The 23,048-nt window shown below is 35.6% G+C and overlaps 1 protein-coding gene across 2 annotated transcripts in view; it reads left to right on the forward strand.

Moving 5' to 3' along the window:
* The window catches only part of LOC138142405 (glucose-6-phosphate exchanger SLC37A1-like), a 66,739-nt gene that overhangs the window by 9,336 nt on the left and 34,355 nt on the right, over nucleotides 1-23,048 (forward strand). For both annotated transcript variants that reach the window (XM_069063482.1, XM_069063481.1), the window contains exon 2: nucleotides 3,528-3,772. In XM_069063482.1, coding sequence (XP_068919583.1) covers nucleotides 3,717-3,772 — 56 coding nt within the window. In that variant the 5' untranslated portion in view covers nucleotides 3,528-3,716. The remainder of the gene's footprint in view (nucleotides 1-3,527; nucleotides 3,773-23,048) is intronic.

The following is a 23,048-nucleotide window of genomic DNA, read 5'->3' on the forward strand; positions in this document are numbered from 1 at the left end:
CATCTAATTGGGTGGGGCCGAGGTGGTAAAGAAAAGGCAGAGATTTGCTTGAGCTCTCCCCCCAAAACCCTTGAAAGACTTTTAAAGAATGCTCTAAAACAAACTCTGTAGTGACAGAGCCCACAAAAGATAGCGTGAAACAATTTTCCAGCCCAAGACAACTTAGAAGGTCATCAGGAAAAGGTCAGTCATACCAAGATGAGAGTGGAGCATAGTCCAGGGCAGACCGGGCGGGCCCCAGAAAGGTAGGAGAGCACTTTGGGAGTGAATGAATCAGCAACAACAGCTGCTTTCAGAGCTTACAGCCCACAGAAGGTAAGTGGGTCAAACATCTGGGCAGAGGGATATTGCAGGGATATCTTTGAAGACACTGGGGGCAGGACTTTGTTGCTTTGCCCATCCTTACTCAGATCTGGATGCAGTCCTGGGTCACAGTCCCTTGGTGAGAAGGAGCACTAGCACACCAAATCTTACAGCCAGTGGCAGTGAATTAGGGACCCTTGTCACAGTTCTAGCATAGAAAAGGGTACTTGTGCTCACTCATAGATCAGTGTACAAGCCAAGAAAATAGGAAACACATATCTCCTTACATCATACCACTTTGGAAGAACTGAAAACTTGCAGGTCCCCAGAAGTATCTTTGGAAAGAACTGCCCCTGAAGCTTGGCCCCCCACCCTGGAAGCAGAGCCCCACTTTAGCAACAAGTTAAAAGTCAAGAAATAGGTTGGGAAAATGAGCAGACAACAGAAAAAATTCTGACTATAAAAAGTTACAAGGAAGATTAAAACACACCCTCAGAAGTCAGCAAACTCAAAGCTCCTACATCTAAAGCTTCAAAAAAAAAATATGTATTGGTCTCACACCATGGAAGAACTCCAGATGGATTTTAAAAATCAAACAAGAGAGGTAGAGGAAAAATTGGGGAGATAAATGAGAGTGATTCAAGAAAATCATGAAATAAGAGTCCACAGCTTGGTAAAAGAGAAACAAAAATCCAATGACAAGAAAAATGTCTTGAAAAGTAGAATTTGCCAAATGGAAAAAGGTATACAAAAATTCATTGAAGAGAACTTAAAAAGCAGGACTGCTCAAATGGGGGTTGAGGGGAAGGCACAGAAATTCACTGAAGAAAAGAACTCCTTTAAAAATTAGAATTGAGCAAATAGAAGCTAATGACTCTATGAGACATGAAGAAACAATCAAAGAAAACCAAAAGAATGAAAAAATAGAAGACAATGTGAAATATCTCATTAGAAAAACAACTGACGTCAGATCCAGGAGAAATGATTTTTAAAATATTAGACTTATTGAAAACCATGATAAAAAAAAGAGCCTAGACATCATCTTTCAAGAAATTATCAAGGAAAACTTCCCTGGTAGTTTAGAACCAGAGGGTAAAATAGAAATTGAAAGAATGCACTAATCACCTACTGGAAGAGATCCCAAAATGAAAACTCATAGGAACACTGTAGTCAAATTTCAGACCTCCCAGGTCAAGGAGAATATATTGCAAGCAGATAAAAAAAAATAATTCTAATATTGTGGAGCCACAGTCAGGATAATGCAAAATTTAACAGCTTCTACCTTAAAGAATCAGAGGACTTGGAATGTGATGTTCCAGAGGGAAAAGGAACTAGGGTTACAATGAAGAATCAACTACCCAGCAAAACAGTATAATCTTTCAGAGAAAAAAAATAGATATTCAATAAAATAGAGGGCTTCAAAACATTCCTGATAAAAAAAAAAACAGAGCTGAATGGAAAATTTGACTTCCAAATACAAGATTTAAGAGAAGTATAGAAAGGTAAACAAGAAAGGGAAATCATAAGGGACTTAATAAGGTTAAACTGTTCATTTTCCTACATGGGAAGAGGATATTTGTAACTCATAAGAACTTTCTCATTATTAGGATAGTTAAGAGAGAGTATATACAGACAGAAGGGACAGGTGTAAGGTGAATATGATAGGCTGATATCTTTAAAAAATAAAATTAAGGAGTGAGAAAGAAGAATGCACTGGGAGAAAAAGAAAGGGAGAAGTAGAATGTAAAATTACCTCACACAAAAGAGGCAAGGAAGAGCTTTTACAGTGGATGGCAGGAAATGATTGAGCCTTACTCTCATCAGAATTGACATATTCAATTGAGTATAGAAATCTATCTTACCTTATAATAAAGTAAGAAGGGAGAAAGATAAGAGAAGGTAGGGGTGCTCATAGAGTGGGTTGGGAGAGGCAGTAGTCAGAAGCAAAACACTTTTGAGGAGGGATAAGATAAAAGGAGAGAAAGAATATAATAAACAGGGAGGGAAATAGGATGGAGGGAAATATAGTTAGCAATCATAACTGAAAAAAATTTTGAACCAAGTTTCTCCAATAAAAGCCTCATCTCTCAAATGTATGGAGAAATGAGTTAAATTTAAAACTATGAGCCATTCCCCAACTGACAAATGATTAAAAAATATGAACAGTCAGTTTTCAAATGAAGTAACCAAAACCATCTATAGCCATGTGAAAAAAAATGCTCTATGTAAAGAAATTTTGAACTATATCCAGATATTTATCACAGCTCTTTTCTGGTAGTAAAGAACTGGAAAATTGAGGGAATACCCATCAATCAGGGAATGGCTGAGCAATTTGTGGTATATGATTGTGGAGTACTATTGTGCTATAAGAAATGATGAGCTAGATACTCTCAGAAAAACCTGGATTTACATGAACAGATTCAACGTGAAATCAGTAGAACCAAGAAAACATTGTACATAGTAATGGCAATATTGTACGTTGATAAACTGTGAATGACTTAGCTATTCTCATCAATGTAATGACCTAAGACAACTCAGAAGGACTTTGACAAATGCCCCAGAGAAAGAACTGGTGGTATGTGAATACAAATTGAAGCATACTTTTTTTTACTTTATTTTTTCTTGGGGTTTTAATTTGGTCCATGTTCTTTTACAACATGACCGATATGGAAATGTGTTTTGTATGACTACACATGTATAACATATCAAATTGCTTGCCCTTTTCTTTCTTTCTTTTTTTTTCCTTGCCTTCTTGATGAGGGGTATGGAGAGAGAGGGAGAGAATTTGCAACTCGATTTTAAAAATGAATGGTAAAAATTGTTTTTACATGTAATTGGGGAAAAATTTAAAAAACTAAATTAAAAAAGAACAAAAATAATCATCTGGTTATAATCTTAAATAAGTAAGATTGTATAGTTTTTAAAAAAATACCTAAATAAAATTTATTTTCAGATTCTGATACATGACCTTATAGAGTAATATGGACACCATGAAAAAAAATTAGATGGTGGTTTCAATCTAAAATTCTGTGAGCTGTGATGGATTATTATTGGGTGTTTCTGCCATTTTGGAAGTGGAACTTGAATTGTGACAATTTGGAGGATCAAAAAGGTATCAATTAGGTGGGAAACAGTAACAAAATTTGTTGTGTTCACCCACAGCAGCAAAAGGCACTACTATTAAAATGCCTGATTTTTCATAACCTTTTATTCTCTTCTTGCAGTGCAGAACCATCACCTGAGAGAACAAGGGAAACAAGATATCAGAAAGAAGGCTTACTCAGCAGGACATTTTTTACAGAAACTTTCCAACCCCTACATTAGAAGGAATAGCTTGGATTGAGAAGTAGACACCATTTTTTTTTAAAACTTTCTGTTCTGTGACCTAAACTTTGCAATTAGCTGTGTGGTAAATGGCTTCACTCCCTACTGGAATCCGGTTTATCACTTCATTCACAAGAGATCAGTGGTAAGTTCTAGATGACTTTGTTCTATTTTGATAGCATACAAACCTTTCAAACGTCAAACTTTTTTCAACTCATAATTTTTTTTAAAACACCACATGGTAGTAGTTTTAATATTGGTATCTGTTGATTGAGGAATTTGTTGTTGCTGTCCAGTTGTTTCAATCATTCATATCTGACTCTTTGTGACCCCGTTTAGGGTTTTCTTTAAAAAGATACTGGAGTGCTTTGCATTTCCTTCTTCAACTCATTTTACAGATGAGGAAACTGAAGCAAACAGAGTTCAGTGACTTGGCCAGAGTCATACAGATAACAAGTGTCTGAGGCTGTTTTTGAACTCGAATCTTTATGATTCCAGGCTCAGTACTGTATTCACCCTGCTACCTAGCTGCCCCAATTGAAGAATATATAATGCAGAAAAAAACTACTATGAATTCAGTAATATTTAAAAATGAATGTTTTATTAATCATAATAACATCGACATACATTTGAAAATGTAAAACATTTGTAGGAAACATTTATTTAGTCTATCAATAGTATGTTTATTCACTTTTGGATTTGTATGTGAATTTCTTTATATTATGTAATTTCTTTTAATTTCTTGCCATTATTTATCATTCACAGACTGGGAACCACTGGCCAGATGCTATGCTTTGACTATAGGACTCAAATCCTACAAGGGAACTTACTCATATGAGTGTTTCCTCTCAATTTTCAGTTCATTGTTTTGCTTATGTAGCACCCCTTCTGGATGCTATATGCTAATTTGCATTTAAACTTGAACTTGTGGATTGGGTCTCCCCAAAGATGACTGTTAGTTCAGGTTCTAGAGAACACTATGGATAGCTACTCATACTACTGTAGTTCAAAACTCCCATTAGAGAATGGCCACTTAACAGTCTTCCTGTAAATGTGAAGATGAGGTGGCAGAGCAAAAACAGTACGTAAAAACCATTCCCTCAAAATATGGGATATATTATCCTACATATGTATGTACTTTTTGTGGGAAGACAGAGTACAACTTAGAGAATAATGATAGTAAGTCACTCAGGCTACTCACTGCTCTTTTATTATTATGCCCCCAAAGCCTTTTTCTCCTGGGCACAGAATCTCTATTGGGTGGGACACAGGCTCCCTACGTGTACTATCTACAGCTCAATCCTTATTGCCATTATCCTGACTTAGCCCCAGCTTCTCTCTTGCAACTTCCTGGTCTAGTGGTGTAAAAAGTACCAGATGCCTCTAGTATGGGCCTCTCAGACTTGGTAATTACCTTAGACTATCAGAGAGGCTCAATTACCTGATGACTTATTGACCAGACACTTGCAGATGAAGATCAATGTGGAGAAGAGACTGTGTATAGAGAAGCTAAGGCCACTATATTGTTATTGAATATTTGTGCTGTGTTATGGAAAATTTAACGTCCTTTATTAAATATTCAGTGACTTCTAAGTGCCTCATTTCATCCCAACATTGAAACTGAACCAAGACATTGCTGGTTTTATCCACAACTCTCAACAGGTCCATGGCTAGCTCTCTTTTCTATTGCCAGAGGTCTACACATTCAAGCTACTTCCCCTCTTTAGTGTCCCATGACTACCTGGAATGTGTGTCCCTGCTCCATGAACTGAGCCTTGAACTCTCAAAGTGACTTTTCAACTGCTGGATAGAGACTTCCCTTCTGAGAAAGTAGTTCTGATCCTAGCCTCCATGACTGATGGGGGTTAATGGACAGAGAAATCCCCTGTAGGGATTTCCTCCGCCACAATTCATCTTTTATGTATTACTCAATGGAGGGATGAGAAAGAGGAATATACTGGGAAAAGGGGGGAAGGGAGAGGAAGAATTGATAAAATTATCTCACATAAAAGAGGCATAAAAGGGGTAAAGTTTGTACAGTGGAGGAGAATATGGAAGTGATAGTTTGACAATGCTTAAATCTTGTTCTTTTCTATACTGGTTCAAAAAGGGAAGAATATAGATGCACATTCAGTTGGGTAGAGAAATCTAGTTTACCTAACAAGGAAGTAGGAGGGGAAAGGGTTAAGGTAATTGGATAGCAGGATGAATTAGAAACCAAAATCCAACAAAAAAAAATTTTTTTACAAGAACTGCACTTGAAATGGAAAGACACAGAAAGAATTAAAAATTAGGGGCTGGAGCAGAATCTATTATGGTTTGACTGAAGTTAAAAAAGCAGGGGTAGCAATGACGATTTCAGAAGCAAAAGCAAAACTAGACCTAATTAAAAGAGATGAGCAGGGAAACTAAATTTTTCTAAAGAGATACCATAGAGAAGAAAGTGATATCAATATTTAAAATATGTGTACCAAATGGAAGAGCATTTGCATTCTTAAAGGAAAAGTTAAATAACTTGCAAGAGGAGATAGATAGTAAAACTACATTAGCAGGGGATCTTTGCTTACCCTTCACAGAAATAAATAAATGTAACCATAAAATAGATAGAAAGATGACCAGAATTTAAGAAAAGTTAGTTATGATGGACTTCGGGAGAAAATTGAGTGGAAATTAAAAGGAGAATACCTTTTTCTCAGTTGTAAATGGCACCTTCACAAAAATTGACCATGTATTAGGATGAAAAACCTCACAAGTGCACCCTTAAATTCAGACCATAATGCAATAAAAATTACATTCAATAAAGAACCTTGGAAGCATAAATTAAAAAGCGATTAGAAATTATATAATCTAATCCTGAGGAATGGGGTCAAAGAGCCAATCATAGAAACAATCAAGAATTTTATTAAAGATAATGATAATAATGAAACATGCCAAACTTTGTGGGTTGGAACCAAAGTAGTACTTAGGGGAAATTTTCTCTCTCTAAATGCTTACATCAATAAAGAGAAAAAAAGCAGATCAATGAATTGGGCATGCAACTAAAAAGAACTAAAGAAAGAACAAATTTAAAATCCCCAATTAAACATCAAAGTAGGGGCAGCTAGGTGGCACAGTGAAAAGAGCATCAGCCCTAGAGTCAGGAGAACCTGAATTCAAATCTGCCCTAAAACACTTAACACTTACTAGCTGTGTGATCTTGGGTAAGTCACTTAACCCCAATTGCCCTGACCTCCCCCCTCCAAAAAGCAAAAAAAAACAATCAAAGTAGAAATCTTCAAAATCAAAAGAGTGATTAATAAAATTGAAAGTAAAAAACAACTTAACTAATGGATAAAATTAGGAGCTGGTTTTATGAAAACAAACAAAAAAAATAGGTCAACTATTGGTTAACTTAATTTATAGAAAGAAAAAAAAGATTTCCAGCATCAAAAATGAAAAAGGTTAATGCACCATCAAGGGAGAGAAAACTAAAATAATGATTAGGAGTTAATTTGCCTAATTACATGCCAATAAATGTCAAAGTAAAATGGATGAATATTTGCAAAAATATAAATTGCTCAGAATAACAGAAGAGGAAATAGAATAATTAAATAACCCTATTTTAGAAAAAAGATATTGAACAAGATATCAATGAGCTCCTTAAGAAAAAAGTCCCATGACCAGAGGGATTTGCAAGTGAATTCTCACAAACATTTAAAAAACTAATACTTCCAATGCTATACAAACTATTTTGAAGAAAAAGATAAAAATGGAATCCTACCAAATTCCTTCCATAATACAGATATGGTTTTGATCCTTAAACGAGACAGCAAAAACAGAGAAAGAAAACTATATACCAGTTTCCCTAATAATCAATTGGTCACATGGAAACATATGACTTCATAAGACATTAAGAAATAATCAAACAAGGGCAAAATCTGAAAAATAAAGAATAAAATAGGAAAAACAACTAGCTTGGAAAACAAATTGAGAAGAGATAACTTAAGAATCATTGGACTACCTGAAAACCATGAATAAAAAAAAAGAACCTAGACATCATATTTCAAAATATGATTAAAGAAAACTGCCCAAATAGCTAAGAAGCAAAGGGCTAAGAAGGAATTGAAAGAATCCACTGGTCACCTATCAAAAGAAACTGCAAAATGAAAACTCCCAGGAAAATTACAGTCAAAGTCCAGAGCTCCCAGACCAAGGGGGAGGGGGCAGGGGAGAATACAGCAAGAGTAGCCAGAAAGAAAAAAATCAAGTATAAAAGAGACACAATCAAGATCACACAAAATTTATCAGCTACTATCCGTAAGAGCAAAAAGCATGGGAGGTGATAATCCAGAAGGGAAAGGATCTACCTTGTTTCCCCGATAATAAGACACTGTCTTATTATTTTTTTTGGAAAGAAAAACACCAGAGGGCTTATTTTCAGGGGAGGGCTTATGTTGTCCTGCCTCAGCTCTCCTCTGCGGCACTGCTCTCAATGGTGCCAGCAAGCAAATCACTGGGGAAGAACAGGATGATGCACTCACTGCTGCAGCTCTGATTGGATGCAGCTCGGAGCGCGGCGTGTGTTTCACTGGGGGGGGGGGACGGTGCATACAGAGGGTACCGTAATGTAGCGTGTAGCGCAGGGGATCACCTTCACTACAGTAGCAATCTCAAGAGGGCTTATTTTCAGGGGAGGGCTTATTTTAGAGGAATCTTACACAGTAATGGGGAGGGCTTATTTTCGGGATAGGTCTTATTATCGGGGAAACACGGTAGGTTTACAACCAAGGATAGCATACCCAGCAAAACTGAGTATAATCCTACAGAGGGGAAAATGGATTCCTAATAAAATAAAGCATGCCTAATAAGAAAAAACTGAGTAGAAAATTTTAATGTATAATCACAGGGGTCAACAGAAGCATAAAAAAGTAAGCATGAGTGAGAAATAGTAAGGGACTAAGCAAGGTCAAATTGCTTACATTTTTATGCGGAAAGATGATACATGTAATCATTAAAAACTTTATGATCATGAATGCTCATAGAGGGATTTTAAGATGACTTGGGTGTGATTCTACTATATTTAGATCATCTCAAAAGAAGACTAGAAATGGTAGAAAGAGGAATGCCCTGAGAGAGAGGGGGAAGGGAAAAGAATAATGGAGGAAATTATCTGAAATAAATTGGGTGCACAAGGAGGATTTTCTATAACAAGGAGAGGGCAAGGGGGGCAGCAAGCAGCACTTGAACTTTACTCTCTCTCACCTGAACTGGTTGAGGTAAGGAAAAGTGTACATATATACTCATACAACTGGATATAGAAATAGATCTTACCCTACAGGGAAATATGAGAGAGGTTAAGGGAAAGGAGAGGAATAAGAAGAAGTATAAATTAAGGGAGATATTAGAAGCAAAACAGAATCTTAAAGAGAGGTGGGAGGGTAAAGAGAAGGAAAAGTGTGAAAAAACAGGATGGAGGAAGATATACAGTTAACAATCATTACTGAGGGGTGGCTAAGTGGCACACTGGCCCTGGAGTCAAGAGGACCTGAGTTCAAATTCAGCCTTAGACACGAAACACTAGTCATGTGACCTTGGGCAAGTCACTTAATCCCAATTGCCCCTCAAAAAAAAACAAACCAATCATTACTGAGTGTGAATGGGAAGAACTTACCCATAAAATGGAAAGGAATAGCAGAATACTGAATAGCAGAAACTGGAATTCAATATCGACTTACAGGAAAAAGAAATGATTCAGACATGACTTAAAATAAGGGACTTACACTTCAGCTACAGTAAAAAAGGTAAAGATAGCGATCATGATCTCAGATAAACAGCAGCAAAAATAGCCTTAATTAAAAGAGATAATTAGGGAAATCAGATTTTGCTAAAAGGCACCATAGACAATAAATTAATATCAGTACTCATTATATGCAGCAAATGGCATAGCATCAAAATTCTTCAAGGAAAAATGAAATGAGTTACAGGAGGAGAATAGTAATAAAAGGGGACTTCAATTTACCATCTCTCGGACCTAGATAAATCTAATTCTAAAATAAAGAAGAAAGAAATTAAGGTGTTGAATAGAATATTAGAAAAGTTTGATATAATAGACTACCAGAGACTCTTGAATGGGAACAGGCAAACTTTGAAAAAATAGTTAAAGAAGGAGTCCTACAAAATTCCTTCTATGTATATAAAGTCAAAATAGAAAAATAAACCATAGATCAATTATCCTAATGAATATTTATGCAAAAATTTTTAATAAAATTCTAACAAAAAGCAAATATAGCAATATATCTGAAAGGTCATACATTTTCCATGCTGGATTTATATCAGAAATGCAGGACTGGTTCAATATTGGGAAAATTATGATCATAATTGACCATATTGCCAAAAAAATCACAAAAAGCATGTAATTATTTCAACACATACAGAAAAACTTCTGATAATGCATGCAATCCTGTCAAAAACACCAGGAAGCATAGGGATTATCTTTTTAAGTGTTTTGATTCTATGCCATTTGGTGTATTTGTGTCTTAAAATGCCATTAAAATGCCATTGATTCAGGGGTGGCTAGGTGGCACAGTGAATAGAGCACAGTCCCTGGAGTCAGGAGGATCTGAGTTCAAATCTGGCCTCAGACACTTAACATAAAAAACTAGGCATGTAACTTTGGGCAAGTCATTTAACCCCAATTCCCCTACCTTCACCCCTCCAAAAAAAAAAAAAGCAAAAAAAAAATATGCCATTGATTCATGGTATAAAATTCAAATTGAAATGGGAGCCACTAAACCATACATAGAGATGCCTAAGGGCCACATGTTAATTTAGTTTTAAATTTTAATATTATGTATGTTTTATTGTATCTTTTATTTATTTTGAAAATATTTCCTAGTTACATATTAATCTGTTTGGGTATCAGTCAGCAGAGTTGTGGGCCTCATGTAGCACATGGGTTGCATGTTTGACACCTCTGATTTAAATGTACATTAAAAAAAAACATGGTTTCTACCTCTATCTCTTTTAATTAAAACCTATTTTATGTTACATTGCCTTTGATCATTATTGATACTCCTTCCTTTTTTACTTCAGCTGAAGCATAAGAGATTTCACTTCTAGCCACTTATTTTAACTCCCTGTCAATCTTTTATTTTTCAAGTTTCTTGTAAATGAAATATTGTTGAACCTACTTCTTAATCCATTATGCTATCCTGTCGTTTTATGAGTGAATTCACCCCACTTACATTCACAATCATAGTCATTAATTATGTGTTTCTCTCTATCCTATTGTTTTATATATTTTCTTTGTTTCTAGTCCTATCTTTATTTTTTAAAAAAGGTAGTGAAAGAGAAGAAATGTTTTTAGAACTATCATTATAAGCTTACTGCCATCTGCTTCTATTCCTCTACCCTCTTCTCTTCACCTCATTCACAACCCAATCACAGGTTCTTATGTTCTTCTTGATCCATCCTCAGTAATTTGAATTTGGTTTGTTTAGGACTAATCCCTCTTTTGATCTACTTTCCTTTTTATTCCCTACTCTTCCATCTCCTCTGTTCCTTCTACTACTTCCCTGTTAAATGAAATTTATATTTGGATCCAACTTTGTAGAGTATATTCTTCCCACCTTTGACAAATTCAGATTTTTGTCTATTTCTCCACCCCTTCCTGCTTGTTTGTATAGTCTTCTACTTCTGCTCTGTGCCCTGATAATGTGAGTTAACTTTTAAGGTCATCAAAACATAACAAAACCACTTCTCAGCTATGTGTTCATTGACTACTTCCATGACACTTCCCCTTTCTCCTCTCAACCAACATCCAGCTTCCCTGGTTTCCTTCAAGTCTCATCTAACATCTCATTTTCTGCAACAAGTTTTTTGTAGTACCTTTATGCTAGTGCCGTCTCTTTCAGATTACCTCTGATTTACCCCATATAGATCTTGTATGTACATAACGGTTTTCATATTACCTCCTCCATTAGAATATAAGAGCCTTGATGTCAAGGACTATTTTGCTCTCTTTCTTCCTATCCCTAGTACTTAAAACAGTGCCCGATACATAGCAAACACTTAATAAATTTCTGTTGATTTGATTCCTACAAGTAGAAATTCATATATTAGTAGTACCTTGAAACATTAGAAAGGTTACAATATTCATAATAAACCATGAGGAAGGTCATAATATTCAGAACAAATACTGACGGGGGAAAATGTCTCTCAAGATAGTCTACTGCTTGCCTGATGTGTTCAGCTAATTATGAATTATAAGTATATGATGGATACATAAAAGGAAACCTGGAATCAATGGAAGTATCTGAGTCCTCAGAATAGATCTTGTTCTTTCCACCTGCTGACTTGCTTTCATGGACCATACTCTGTGTCAGTGCCCAAGAATGCCTAGCAAGATTTCATTTTTATTTGTAATGTAAAACCACTTTCATACTAGGAATAGAACAGCAAGCTCAATAATGTTGAAAGTTAGTCATATACTGATGTTCTTGCAAAAAAAAAAAACAACCCCATGTGTTTAGGTGGATGACATTACAGCTGTGGTAGCAGCAGTTTCTACTAGGTTATCTGCTACTGTGAACAGATCATTACAAATATTTTGATAACTGAATTTCCGTATAATTATTTTCTATTGTAATCCTATACATTTTAGTTTGTGCATTTAAAAATGTTCTCCTGAAAAGGACTTCACAGACTTCACTAGACTGCCAATGACCCAAGAGACATTAAGAATCATTAGACTGAAGGGCGGCCAGGTGGCTCAGCGAGTAAGAGCACCAGCTCCAGTGTCAGGATGACCTGAATCAAATCTGGGCTCAGATACTTAGCAGAAATAAGTAGACACCCAGAAATAACTGACCATGTAACCTTGAGCAAGTCACTTAACCCCGATTGCTTTAAAAAAAAAAGAATCATTAGACTGACATGGCCCAAAAGACATTAAGAATCCCTAGAATAGGGTATAATGAGGTCATTTCAGAGTTTCCTTCATACTTGATGGGTGTCTTAAGACTTTGCAAACTAATACACACTTTTCATTCAACACACCCCTCTGATCAAACACTTTTGTATAAGGAAATGGGAGGGCTGTATTTGACTGGACAAATGCTATATGCTCAGTATCCTTTCCATGATATTGTTAAGTAGATTTATCTCCCCTCACCCCCCCGCCTTTTGGATTACCTATAAATTTTTCATTTCATTTCAATCCTGATCATGGTCTGAGTCAGGTCTGCTCCACAACATTAATCATAGTCAGGATAATGATAAATCAGATACTTTCATGGATCACAACAATATCTTTTTCTACCTTCATTAGGGTATCCCATTCATATTCCTTTAACCAGTTAGATGATCAGTGGCATACATATTGACTAGCAGATCTTGCAAGTTGGAGAGAACACAAAAGAGTTTTTCTTTTCCTTTTGCATTCAAAACAAGAAGGATCCAGGGTAGTATAATTATGGTCAGTCATAAAAGTGCATCTATGATAGGACTGCCATAATAACATCTCAATATAGTTGGAACCTCTGACAGTCACTAACTAGATGGCATTAGTCAGCCAAGAGTACATCATATAATTCCCTAGGAACCATAGTCCTGTGTCCCTTAAAGCAAAGGGAAATTCTTTCCTTTTTTCAAGAGAAGGGAGCTTGCAATGAAGACCCACATTTGACCCTAGAAGTAACTAAAGATAAAGAATAGAATACAGGTATCATTGCACCCACATGCCTATTATTTAATAGTAAAGAATACTTGACTCACAGCATTAAACCACCCTGTTTAAGGAAACAACAGGTCTTGGTTTAACCTACAAAATGCTATCTGTGGTATCAGCTAATCACAGTAATTTTGTGGGCATGTATGTCACCTGACACTGAACAGTCTAATCCTGATATACAAAAAGAATGGTAATATTACAGTCCTTGTGTTGGAGATAATCCTTGGCATGCACCAATTATTAGCTTGTGAATCAAGTCTAACAGTCTATAGTATAAATGCATTAAATAGTTTAAAAAAGCCAAGTGGTTAAAAGATTGATTGGACACTCATACTTGGGATATACTTGGGATACTTTTGGGATCTCATTTGATATTCAGGTCACCTTTGGAGATGCCCAATCTCTTTCCTGGTTCCAGTGCTATGACTTTAGCATGTTCAGGAGTATCATCTGGGGAGATTTCCTAGATTGGTCCCTTGGCAGTTGGTCAGTAAAGTAGCATTTTTTTCTTTTTTTTTTTTTTTTTTTGGTATTGATTTAGTATTTTATTTTTTCCCAGTTATGTGTAAAAACAATTTTTAACGTTTATTTTTAAAACTTTGAATTCCAAATTCTCTCCCTCCTCTCCACCCCCCCTTATCAAGTAGGCATGCAATTCAATATAGATTATACATGTGTAGTCATGCAAAGCATATCCATAAGAGTCATGTTGTGAAAGAAAACATCAACAAAAACTTTCAAGAAAAAAAGTATAGAAAAAAGTATGCTTCAAACTATATAACACTATTTGCCAGATACTGTGCCCAGTGCTTTACAATTATTATATCATTTGATCCTCACAGCAAGCCTGGGAGGTAGGTGTTATTATTGTCTTCATTTTGCAGATGAGGAAACAGGTAAAAAGAACTTAAGTGACTTGTCCAGAGTCACATAGCTAGAAAGTATTTGAGGGCAGATTTAAATTCAGATCTTCGTGACTCCAGATCTGGCACTTTACCCACTGTGCTACCTAGCTGCTTCAGTGAAACACTTGGAATCAAGAGATAGAATATCATCAAGTTCAAAGAAGAGTAAGGCCAATATCATTGGATTACAAGTAAATGGAGTGGAATAAAGTATAGGAAAGCTGGAAAGTCAGGAAACAGGTTGTCAAAGACTTTAAAATCCAGTTAGCAAATTTTATTGAATGGAGCAAGGATTGATAGGATCAGATTTGCAAATGAGTTTAAATCCAATCTCAGATACTTATTAACTATTGGACTCTAGGAAAGTAATTTAACCCTTTTCTACTTCAGTTTCCTCCACTGTAATATGAGGATAAAAAATAGTACCTAACTTACAAAGATGTTGTGAGAATAAGATGATATTTGTAAATCATTTAGCAGAGAGTAGGTACATGATGAAAGTTTTTTTTTCCTTTCCTCCTCCCAAACTATATGTTTTGGTATAGGTGAGATAATCATAAGGGTCAACAGTAAACTGGACCAAATCCATTTTCCCAGAGATGATTTAACCTAATTACAAAATGGATCATCAATGAAATAGAGGACTTTCAAATGCTCCTGATGAAATGTGTTTTCTTTGATTATGTGATGAATATAGAAATATGTTTTGCATGACGGCACATGGATAACACATCAAATTTCTTGATTTCTCAATGAGGGGGGAAGAGACAGGGAGAGAATTTGGAGCTCCAAATTTTTTTTTAATGAATGTTGAACCATTGTTTTTGCATGCAATTGGGGAGAAAATAAATAAAAAGGGGGGAAGATCACATTTGTGATTTCATTAGTATTGAAAACTGTCACATGAAGAAAAGACCCATATAAATTTGGGTCAGCTCTCTGTAAGTCACAGAGTTTCCTACAGCATTGAGCGGTAAAGCAACTTTCCAGGGTCACACAATTTCTCAGAATTTTGCTAATTATCTTTTGGAAAATGCTTCAAAGAATCCTTGAACTTTGAGATGTTTCAGCAAAATTATTTTTGCAAAAAAGAAAATATTGTGAATTTTCTGACCTTTTCTTTGATAAATTCTTGCTACTTAAGAGATATTAAGAGGGAAAACAACAAAAAAAAACCTTAATCTATCTTTTCAGTATTAGGTGGGATTTTATCTGGGTCTTGAGGGAAGCCAGAAGGCATAAAGGAAGAGGAAAAGAATTTCAGGCATGAGGAACAACAGTGAAAATGCCTGGAGTCAGGATGTGGATTTTCTCATTGGAAGAACCTGGGGGAGAGGAGGGTGTAAGATGTAAGAAAACTGGAAAGGTAAGAATAGGATTATGTCCAAAGGGCTATATAACTTTGCATACTCTATGGAACAGTAATATCAGTACTGGATCTATATCCCAAAGAGATCAAAAGAAAAGAGCCTACCTATAAGTACAAAAAAAAATATTTATAGCAGCTCTTTTTGTGGTGGCAAAGAATTGGAAATTGAAGGGATACCCATCAATTGGGGAATGGTTGAACATATGATTGTGATAGAATATTATTGTGTTATAAGAAATGACAAGGAGGATGGTTTCAGAAAAATCTGGGAAGACTTATATGAAGTGATGCAAAGTGATGTGAACAAAACTAGGAAAGCATTATAGACAGTAACAGAAATATTGTAATACTGATCAACTGTGACTTAGCTACTCTGATCAAGACAATGCAGAAAAAGAACTGATGAATTCTGGAGGCAGATTGAAATATATGTTTGTCACTTTAATTTTCTTCCTTTTTTACACCAATAAGACTAATGGGGAAATAAGTTTTGCATGACTTTACATGTACAATGGGCATCATATTTCTTGATTCCCCAATCGATGGGGGAGGGGTGATAAGGAGGGAGAGAATTTCAAACTTAAAATTTTAAATAATAATGATATTAAAAATAAACAAAAGAAGGGCTTTGAACCCTAAATGAGGGTTTTAGGTTTTATCCTGGAGGGGGAGATTTGAACTCAAGTCTTCTCAACTTCAGGACCTTGTCCATTATTTTAGCACAGTGAGGGGAAGAGAGGGAACTTATGATAAATGGTCTCAATTTTTAATGTAAAATATGAGGAAGGTTTAAGCTGAAAGAGCAGGGGGAGCTATAGAAGGTTTGAGGATGGATGAAAGTCAGTTCTTTTAATCTCTCTGTGCCTTCCTATATTCATATTAATTGTTTCTTATTTTACATATTCATGCACCACAATCTGTTTAGTCATTCCCTAGTCAATGAGCATCTATTTCCTTGTAGTTCTTTTTTGCTATAAAAAATTTTTCTATAAGTATTTGGGGATAATACCAATCTTTCTATTTTTTTACTTTGACTCTACATCAAAGAGGATGGACATTTCAGTCACTATCTTAGCACACTTCTAAATTGCTTTGCAAAATTTTTGAACTAATTTGCACCTCCACCAAATATGCATTAGTGTACCTTTGTTTTCTTTTTTTTAAATTTATTTATTTACTTACTTTTAGTTTACAACATTCAGTTCCACAATCCCTTGAGTTACAAATTTTCTCCCCCTTCCTCTCCCCACCTTACCTTGGCAGCATGCAATCAAATATAGGATCTACAAATACCTTCACATTAAACATTAGTCAGGTTGTAAAGGATTATAACCAATGGAATGAACAATGGGTAAGAGGAAACAAAACAAAACAAGAAAAAGAGAAAGAGCAAGTAGTTTGCTTCAGTCTGCATTCAGACTCTAGTTCTTTCTCTGGGTGTGGATATCTCTTTCCATCATGAGTCTTTTGGAGTAGTCATATAACCTTACATTGCTGAGAGGAGCCCAGTCTATCAAAGGTAGTCATCACACATACATTGTGTCTGTAATTGTGTATAAATTTCTCCTGGTTCTGCTCTTCTCACTCAACATCAGTTTATATAAGTCTCTCCAGGTTATGAAGTCTGTCTGCTCCTCATTTCTTAGCATGATAGTATTCCATTACATTCATATACCACAACTTGTTCAGCCATTCCCCAATTGATGGGCATCCCCTTGATTTCCAATTCTTTGCTGCCACAAAAAGAGTTGCCATAAATATTTTTGCACATAAGGGTCCTCTTCCCACTTCTATGATCTCTTTGGGATACAACCCTAGAGGTGGTATTGTTGGGTCAAAGGGTCTGCGTTTATTTATAGCCCTTTGGGCATAGTTTCCAATTGCTCTCCAGAATGGTTGGATCAGTTCACAACTCCACCAATAATGCATTAGTGTTCCAATTTGTCCACATCCTCTCCAGCATTTATCATTTTCCTGTTTTGTCATCTTAGCCAGTCTAACAGATACGCCTCGAACACTGACTTTTCCCACTTTTTGTCATCATTTGCCCATTTGCTGACCATGAGGTGAGCCCTCAGAGTTACTTTGATTTGCATGTCTCTTAATAATTTGAGAACAATTTTTCATGTAGTTGTTAATAGTTTGCAACTCTTCTTTTAAAAACCATTTCATATCCTTTATGTTCATATCCTTTATCCATTCATACATTGGTGAATGATTGGGGTTCCACATATTTGTGTTCCCTATATGCTTTGGATATTAAACAAAGGAGATATTTTAAGAATGAGTGAGAGAGTATCTGTTTTTTGAAAGATACTCATGCAATGTAGAAAGCACTTTAGAATTAGATGTTTGGAAATATTTATGAAATTTTGTTTCCAAAAATCTATATGCTGCTTATTTTTTTTAAAAACCTAACTCATATTTACACACATTAAAAATCTGCAAACATAAATTTCTGACTTGTTTGAAAATTTTCTAATATATTTGTTAAAATATAAAATATAACTTTTAGATTTTTACAATTAATATCAACATCAGGGATGACAGAAATTAACTAACCATATTTTTTAAAACTGCATAATTTGTAGATGGGTTTGAAAAATAAGAATCAAGAGTTAGTTGCAGTTAATGCTACACATCTGCTGAGAGCTATATCTCTTTGACTTGTATTTTCCAGCTATGACAGATATTGAAACCAAGTATCAAAATATCACATGCTCAGTTTTATTAATAGGACTTATGATCAAAAAAGTTTGGAGGACAATGAGAATTCTCACATTAATATTCTTTTTCTACTCCATGTACCTTTAAAAAGGGTAAAAGAGCATTTGAAAAAAGTACACATTTTAAAGAGCATTTTTTGGGAAATAGTATTTAGATGGTTCTCTTAGTTCACTTAGCAGTACACTTCCTACTTTTCTTTTGTCAATTTAGTGCCAAGTATGGCTTTTTTTTCTAAATGTAACTTTGAAGATAATTTATAACATTAGGAATTTTACCAACTGGCATGAAGGAACAGGTGTGAGCACATTAGTTGATCAATAAACATTTATTAACACATATTATATGCTAGGAACTGTGGTAAGCACAGGAATACAAAGAAAGACAAAAAATAGTTCCTGTTCCCAAGGAGTTGACAGTCTCATTGTGAAGACAGCATGCAAATAACTGTGCATAAACAAGATATATACAAGATAAATGGGGATATCTTGGAGGAAAAGTGCTAGCATTAAAGGGCATTGGGAAAGGTTTCTTGTAGAAGAAAAGATTTTAGATGGGATTTAAGGAAACCAGGGTAGCCAGTAACTGTCAAAAAGGAAGAGGAAATATTTGAGTCACAGGAAACAGTCTTTGAAAATGCCTGGATTTGGGAAATCCATTGTCTTATGCTAGCAGTATTAAGGAGGCCAATGTCACCAGTTTTCAGAGTATGTAGAAGAATAGAAGCTGAAAGAAGAATAGAAAGGGAGGAAGGGCCCAGGTTATGAAGACTTTCAAAGCCAAATAGAAGATTTTATATTTGATCCTACAAACAATAGGAAGACATTAGAGGTGGAGGAGGAGTGGTATGGTCAGACCTGTACTTAAGGAAGATTACTTTGACAGCAAAGTCATATAAGAAATGATGAGCTCAATGATCTTAGAAAAACATGGAAAGACTTGATGAGCTCCTTGATTGTAGAAAAAATGAATAGACTTGCACGAAAGTGCAAAACGCTTGTTGGTAACAGCAACATTGTTTTAAAAATAATTTTGAGCAAATAAGTCATTTTGACTATTATAAATACCCAGATTAACTACAAAGGACATATGAAAGAAGATATCTGTATCCAGAGAAAGAACTGATAAATAGAATGATTTTACATACACACACACACACATAATTTATACATAGTTGCGTCTAATGGTAGCCATCTTTAGGGATGGGGGAAGGGAAAAATTTGCATGATAACTTTATTATGTATTTAAATAGAATAGCAAGTTGTACATAATAGATTTGTGCATAATTGTTTCTTATGCAATCATATTTTTCTTATTATACTATGTTCTGGAAATGTTTGTTTTATCCCATAAATTAAAAGTAAAATAAATGAAAACTGGTGGAATCCTAATAAAGCTGCCCCCAGCCCAATATTCCAACTTTACTATAGACCCAGCCCCACTGAACAGCAGACCCACTGTACTTATCTAGCTCCCCCCTCCAGTGTTCAAACATTTTCACATATGCCTCACTGCTCATTGGAACATCAGGTGTGTCTATGAACTCTTAGTTCCCACAGAAACAGCAGGTGTGTCCGTGTGATGGGAACCCAGTTACTGCCTCTACCTAGTCACTGCCCCCAGACCCATTTCCACAGAAAGACATGTATTCTTGTAGTCAGTCACAATCACATCATCCATCTAACCCAGGACAGGACCACTATACCTAACTATCTATCTTGACCAGACAGGACCACAATTGCTAGCCAATCGGAGGGCAGCATGACCAGAATATTTAACCACTGAGCCATAGATAGGACCTAATTTTTTAAATTTTTAAATTACCTAATCCCTTAACAAACTCCTCCTGCCTTTTTAATATTAATCACATTCCTCTATTCTCTGTAAATTTTGATTATGTAATTCCATCTTTATCCTATAAAAATTCCTCTTCCTTTCTCTTAAGTTTCTGGTTCCTCTTGGAACTTAGCCTGCTTCATGAGAGGCATCAATCTCAATAAATGCCTATACTTGGATTAGAGGTGGTCTGACTCTGAATTCTTTGAGACAGTTTCACCACAACACATCATGAAACCACAACAGTTTTTGGGTGGGCAGAGCCCCCACCTCAATAGTTTTTGGCATCCTTTGGTTTAAACCACAACAGAAACTTTAAAAAAAACTTATTAAAAAAATAAATTTTAAAAAGGCAAAAAACTTATTAATGTGCCACACATTGCTATGTGCTGTCATATGTAAATATAAACTATATTATAATTTTATTATTACATATTATATAATATAAATATACTATAAAATAAGTATAAGCAAAAATCTCTACCCTGAAGGAGCTTATAGTCTAATGAGGAAGGCAACATATAAAAGGGAGATGAAAAGACCGAGTTACCTGGCATGAGAGCATAGTACTGAACATCTGTAGTGCATCCTGGAGAAGAATGAGACCTGGCTATCCTAGGCATCCTTATTAAATGGAGGTTCTAGGAGGAGCTATTCAATTAGAAGGAGAAATCACTGTGGCAGAGGGTAAAGCCAATGTATGAACTTCTAGGATGAAGAGATGGTATTATAGAGAAATTCCAGAAAACACCCTAGAGAGAAATGAGAATGAGTATTCTGTGTAAATAGTTTTAAACTTTTGTTTTCTATGCTTGAAAATCTGTGTGAATGGAAAAAGAGGAAAGGGATGTTCTTCTGGGTAAGTAGCTATTCTGTGAAGCAAGAGTTCTTTTTTTTATTTGTTTTACAATTATTATTTTATTTGCTCTAAATATATATATATACATATATATATTAATGTTTTATTAACTTCTGATTTACATCATTCGTTTCCACCAGATTTTGAGTTGCAAATTTTCTCTCCGTTTTTCCCCTACCCACCGCCCCAAAATAGCAGTCCCACAGGATATCCCCTCCTCCAATCTGCTCTCTCCCATATTTTCTCCCATACCCTTTTTGACTTTTCCAGTGGATCTCTATGCCTCAGTGCCTGTATATCTTATTTCCCAATTACATGTAAGATGGTATTAATAATAGTATACACACACACACACACACACACACACATATATATATATATATGAATATTTGATTTTAAAGCTTTCAATTCCAGATTCATTCCCTTCCTTCCTTGTCACTCACCCTTACTGGGAAGATAAGCAGTTCAGTATAGGTTGTACTTGTATGGCTAATGCAAAACAATTACATAGTAGATATGTTGTAAAAGACTGACTATATTTCCCTCGCTCCTATCCCACCTCCCACTTGTTCTATTCTCTACTTTGATCCCATCCCTTTTCAAAAGTAGGTGCTTCCAACTTCCCTCCCCCTCAGCCTGCCCTCCCTTCCATCATCCCCCCTCTCATCCCCTTCCCCCTCTATTCTCCTGGAGGGTGAGATACCCTATTTAGTGTGTATTTCACTCTCTCCTCAAGCCAGATTCAATGGGAATAAGGTTGACCCATTCCCTTTTGCCTTTCTATTCTTCCCCTCCATTGTAACCATTTTCCCTTGCCTCTTCTGTATGAGATAGTTTACCCCAATCTGTCTCTCCCCATCTCCTCTCATTATATTCCTCTCACCTCTTAACTTCACCTTTTAAGTATCATCCCTTCCTGTTAAATTGGTCCTGTGCCCTCTATGTATACCTGTAAACATATATATATATATATATATATATATATATATATATACACACATTCACATATGTATTCATTCGCCCATATATGTTTCTAATCCCTTCAACTACTGAGAAAAGTTTCGTAAGTTACAATTACTGTTTTTCCATGTAGGAATGTTAATAGTTCAACTTTGATAAGTTCCTTATGATTTCTTTTCCCTGGAAGCAAGAGTTCTTAACCTTTTCTGTGTTGTAGACCCTTTTGGCTGGTGAAACCTAATGACTCCTCAGCATCATGTTTTTAAATGCCTAAAGTAAAATACATAGAATTACCGAAGAAAATAATTTTATTAAAATACAATTGTTAAAAAAAAAATTAAGTTCGTGGGCCCCCAGTTAAGAACCCTTGCCATAGGAGTAATCCAAAACTAAAACATATCCCACTACTAAACTAACTGTCAGAGATCTACTTGGTATAATTTATTAAGATCAATTCATGTTTATTAATTGTGTTGCCCTGACACAATTCTCTTCAATGACTTCCCTGTCTCCAGACCTCATAAAAAGAAAGAATAAATGAAACTAGTGGATTTGAATATATGACCTCTCACTTTCTTTGCAGTAGTAAATGAGAGGATCCTTTGAGGTGAGCCTTCTCTTTCTATGGGGATCATCTCTAGTCATCCTGATGTATATCTGACCACTAGACCCATATGACTCCGGAGGAAAAAGTGAGGCTGGTGACTTTGCACAGCCCTCTTAAATCCAATTCAATTGCAAGCCATGGCATCATCTTCCTGATGTTATGGTCCTCTTGGAGAATGAAGGACAAATACTCTCTTTCCACAATGACCATAAGAAAGGGAAATGAAGTATGGAAACTTTGATTTGGTCCTTAAAATTTACAAAGAACTTTCTTTTTTTAATTTTTTTAAAGCAATTGGGGTTAAGCAACTTGCTCAAGGTTACACAGCCAGTTATATTTGGGTGTGGTGCTGAGTATCTGAGTGAGCCCGGATTTGATCCCCAGGTCATCCCGACACTGGAGCCAGTGCTCTTACTCACTGAGCCACCTGGCCGCCCCTAAGCAATTGGGGT

This window comes from Petaurus breviceps, unplaced genomic scaffold (genome assembly GCF_028583685.1).
Source record: "Petaurus breviceps papuanus isolate PSGF00001 unplaced genomic scaffold, PetGlider_PUasm1.0 90574, whole genome shotgun sequence".
NCBI classification, from domain to species: Eukaryota; Metazoa; Chordata; class Mammalia; order Diprotodontia; family Petauridae; genus Petaurus; species Petaurus breviceps.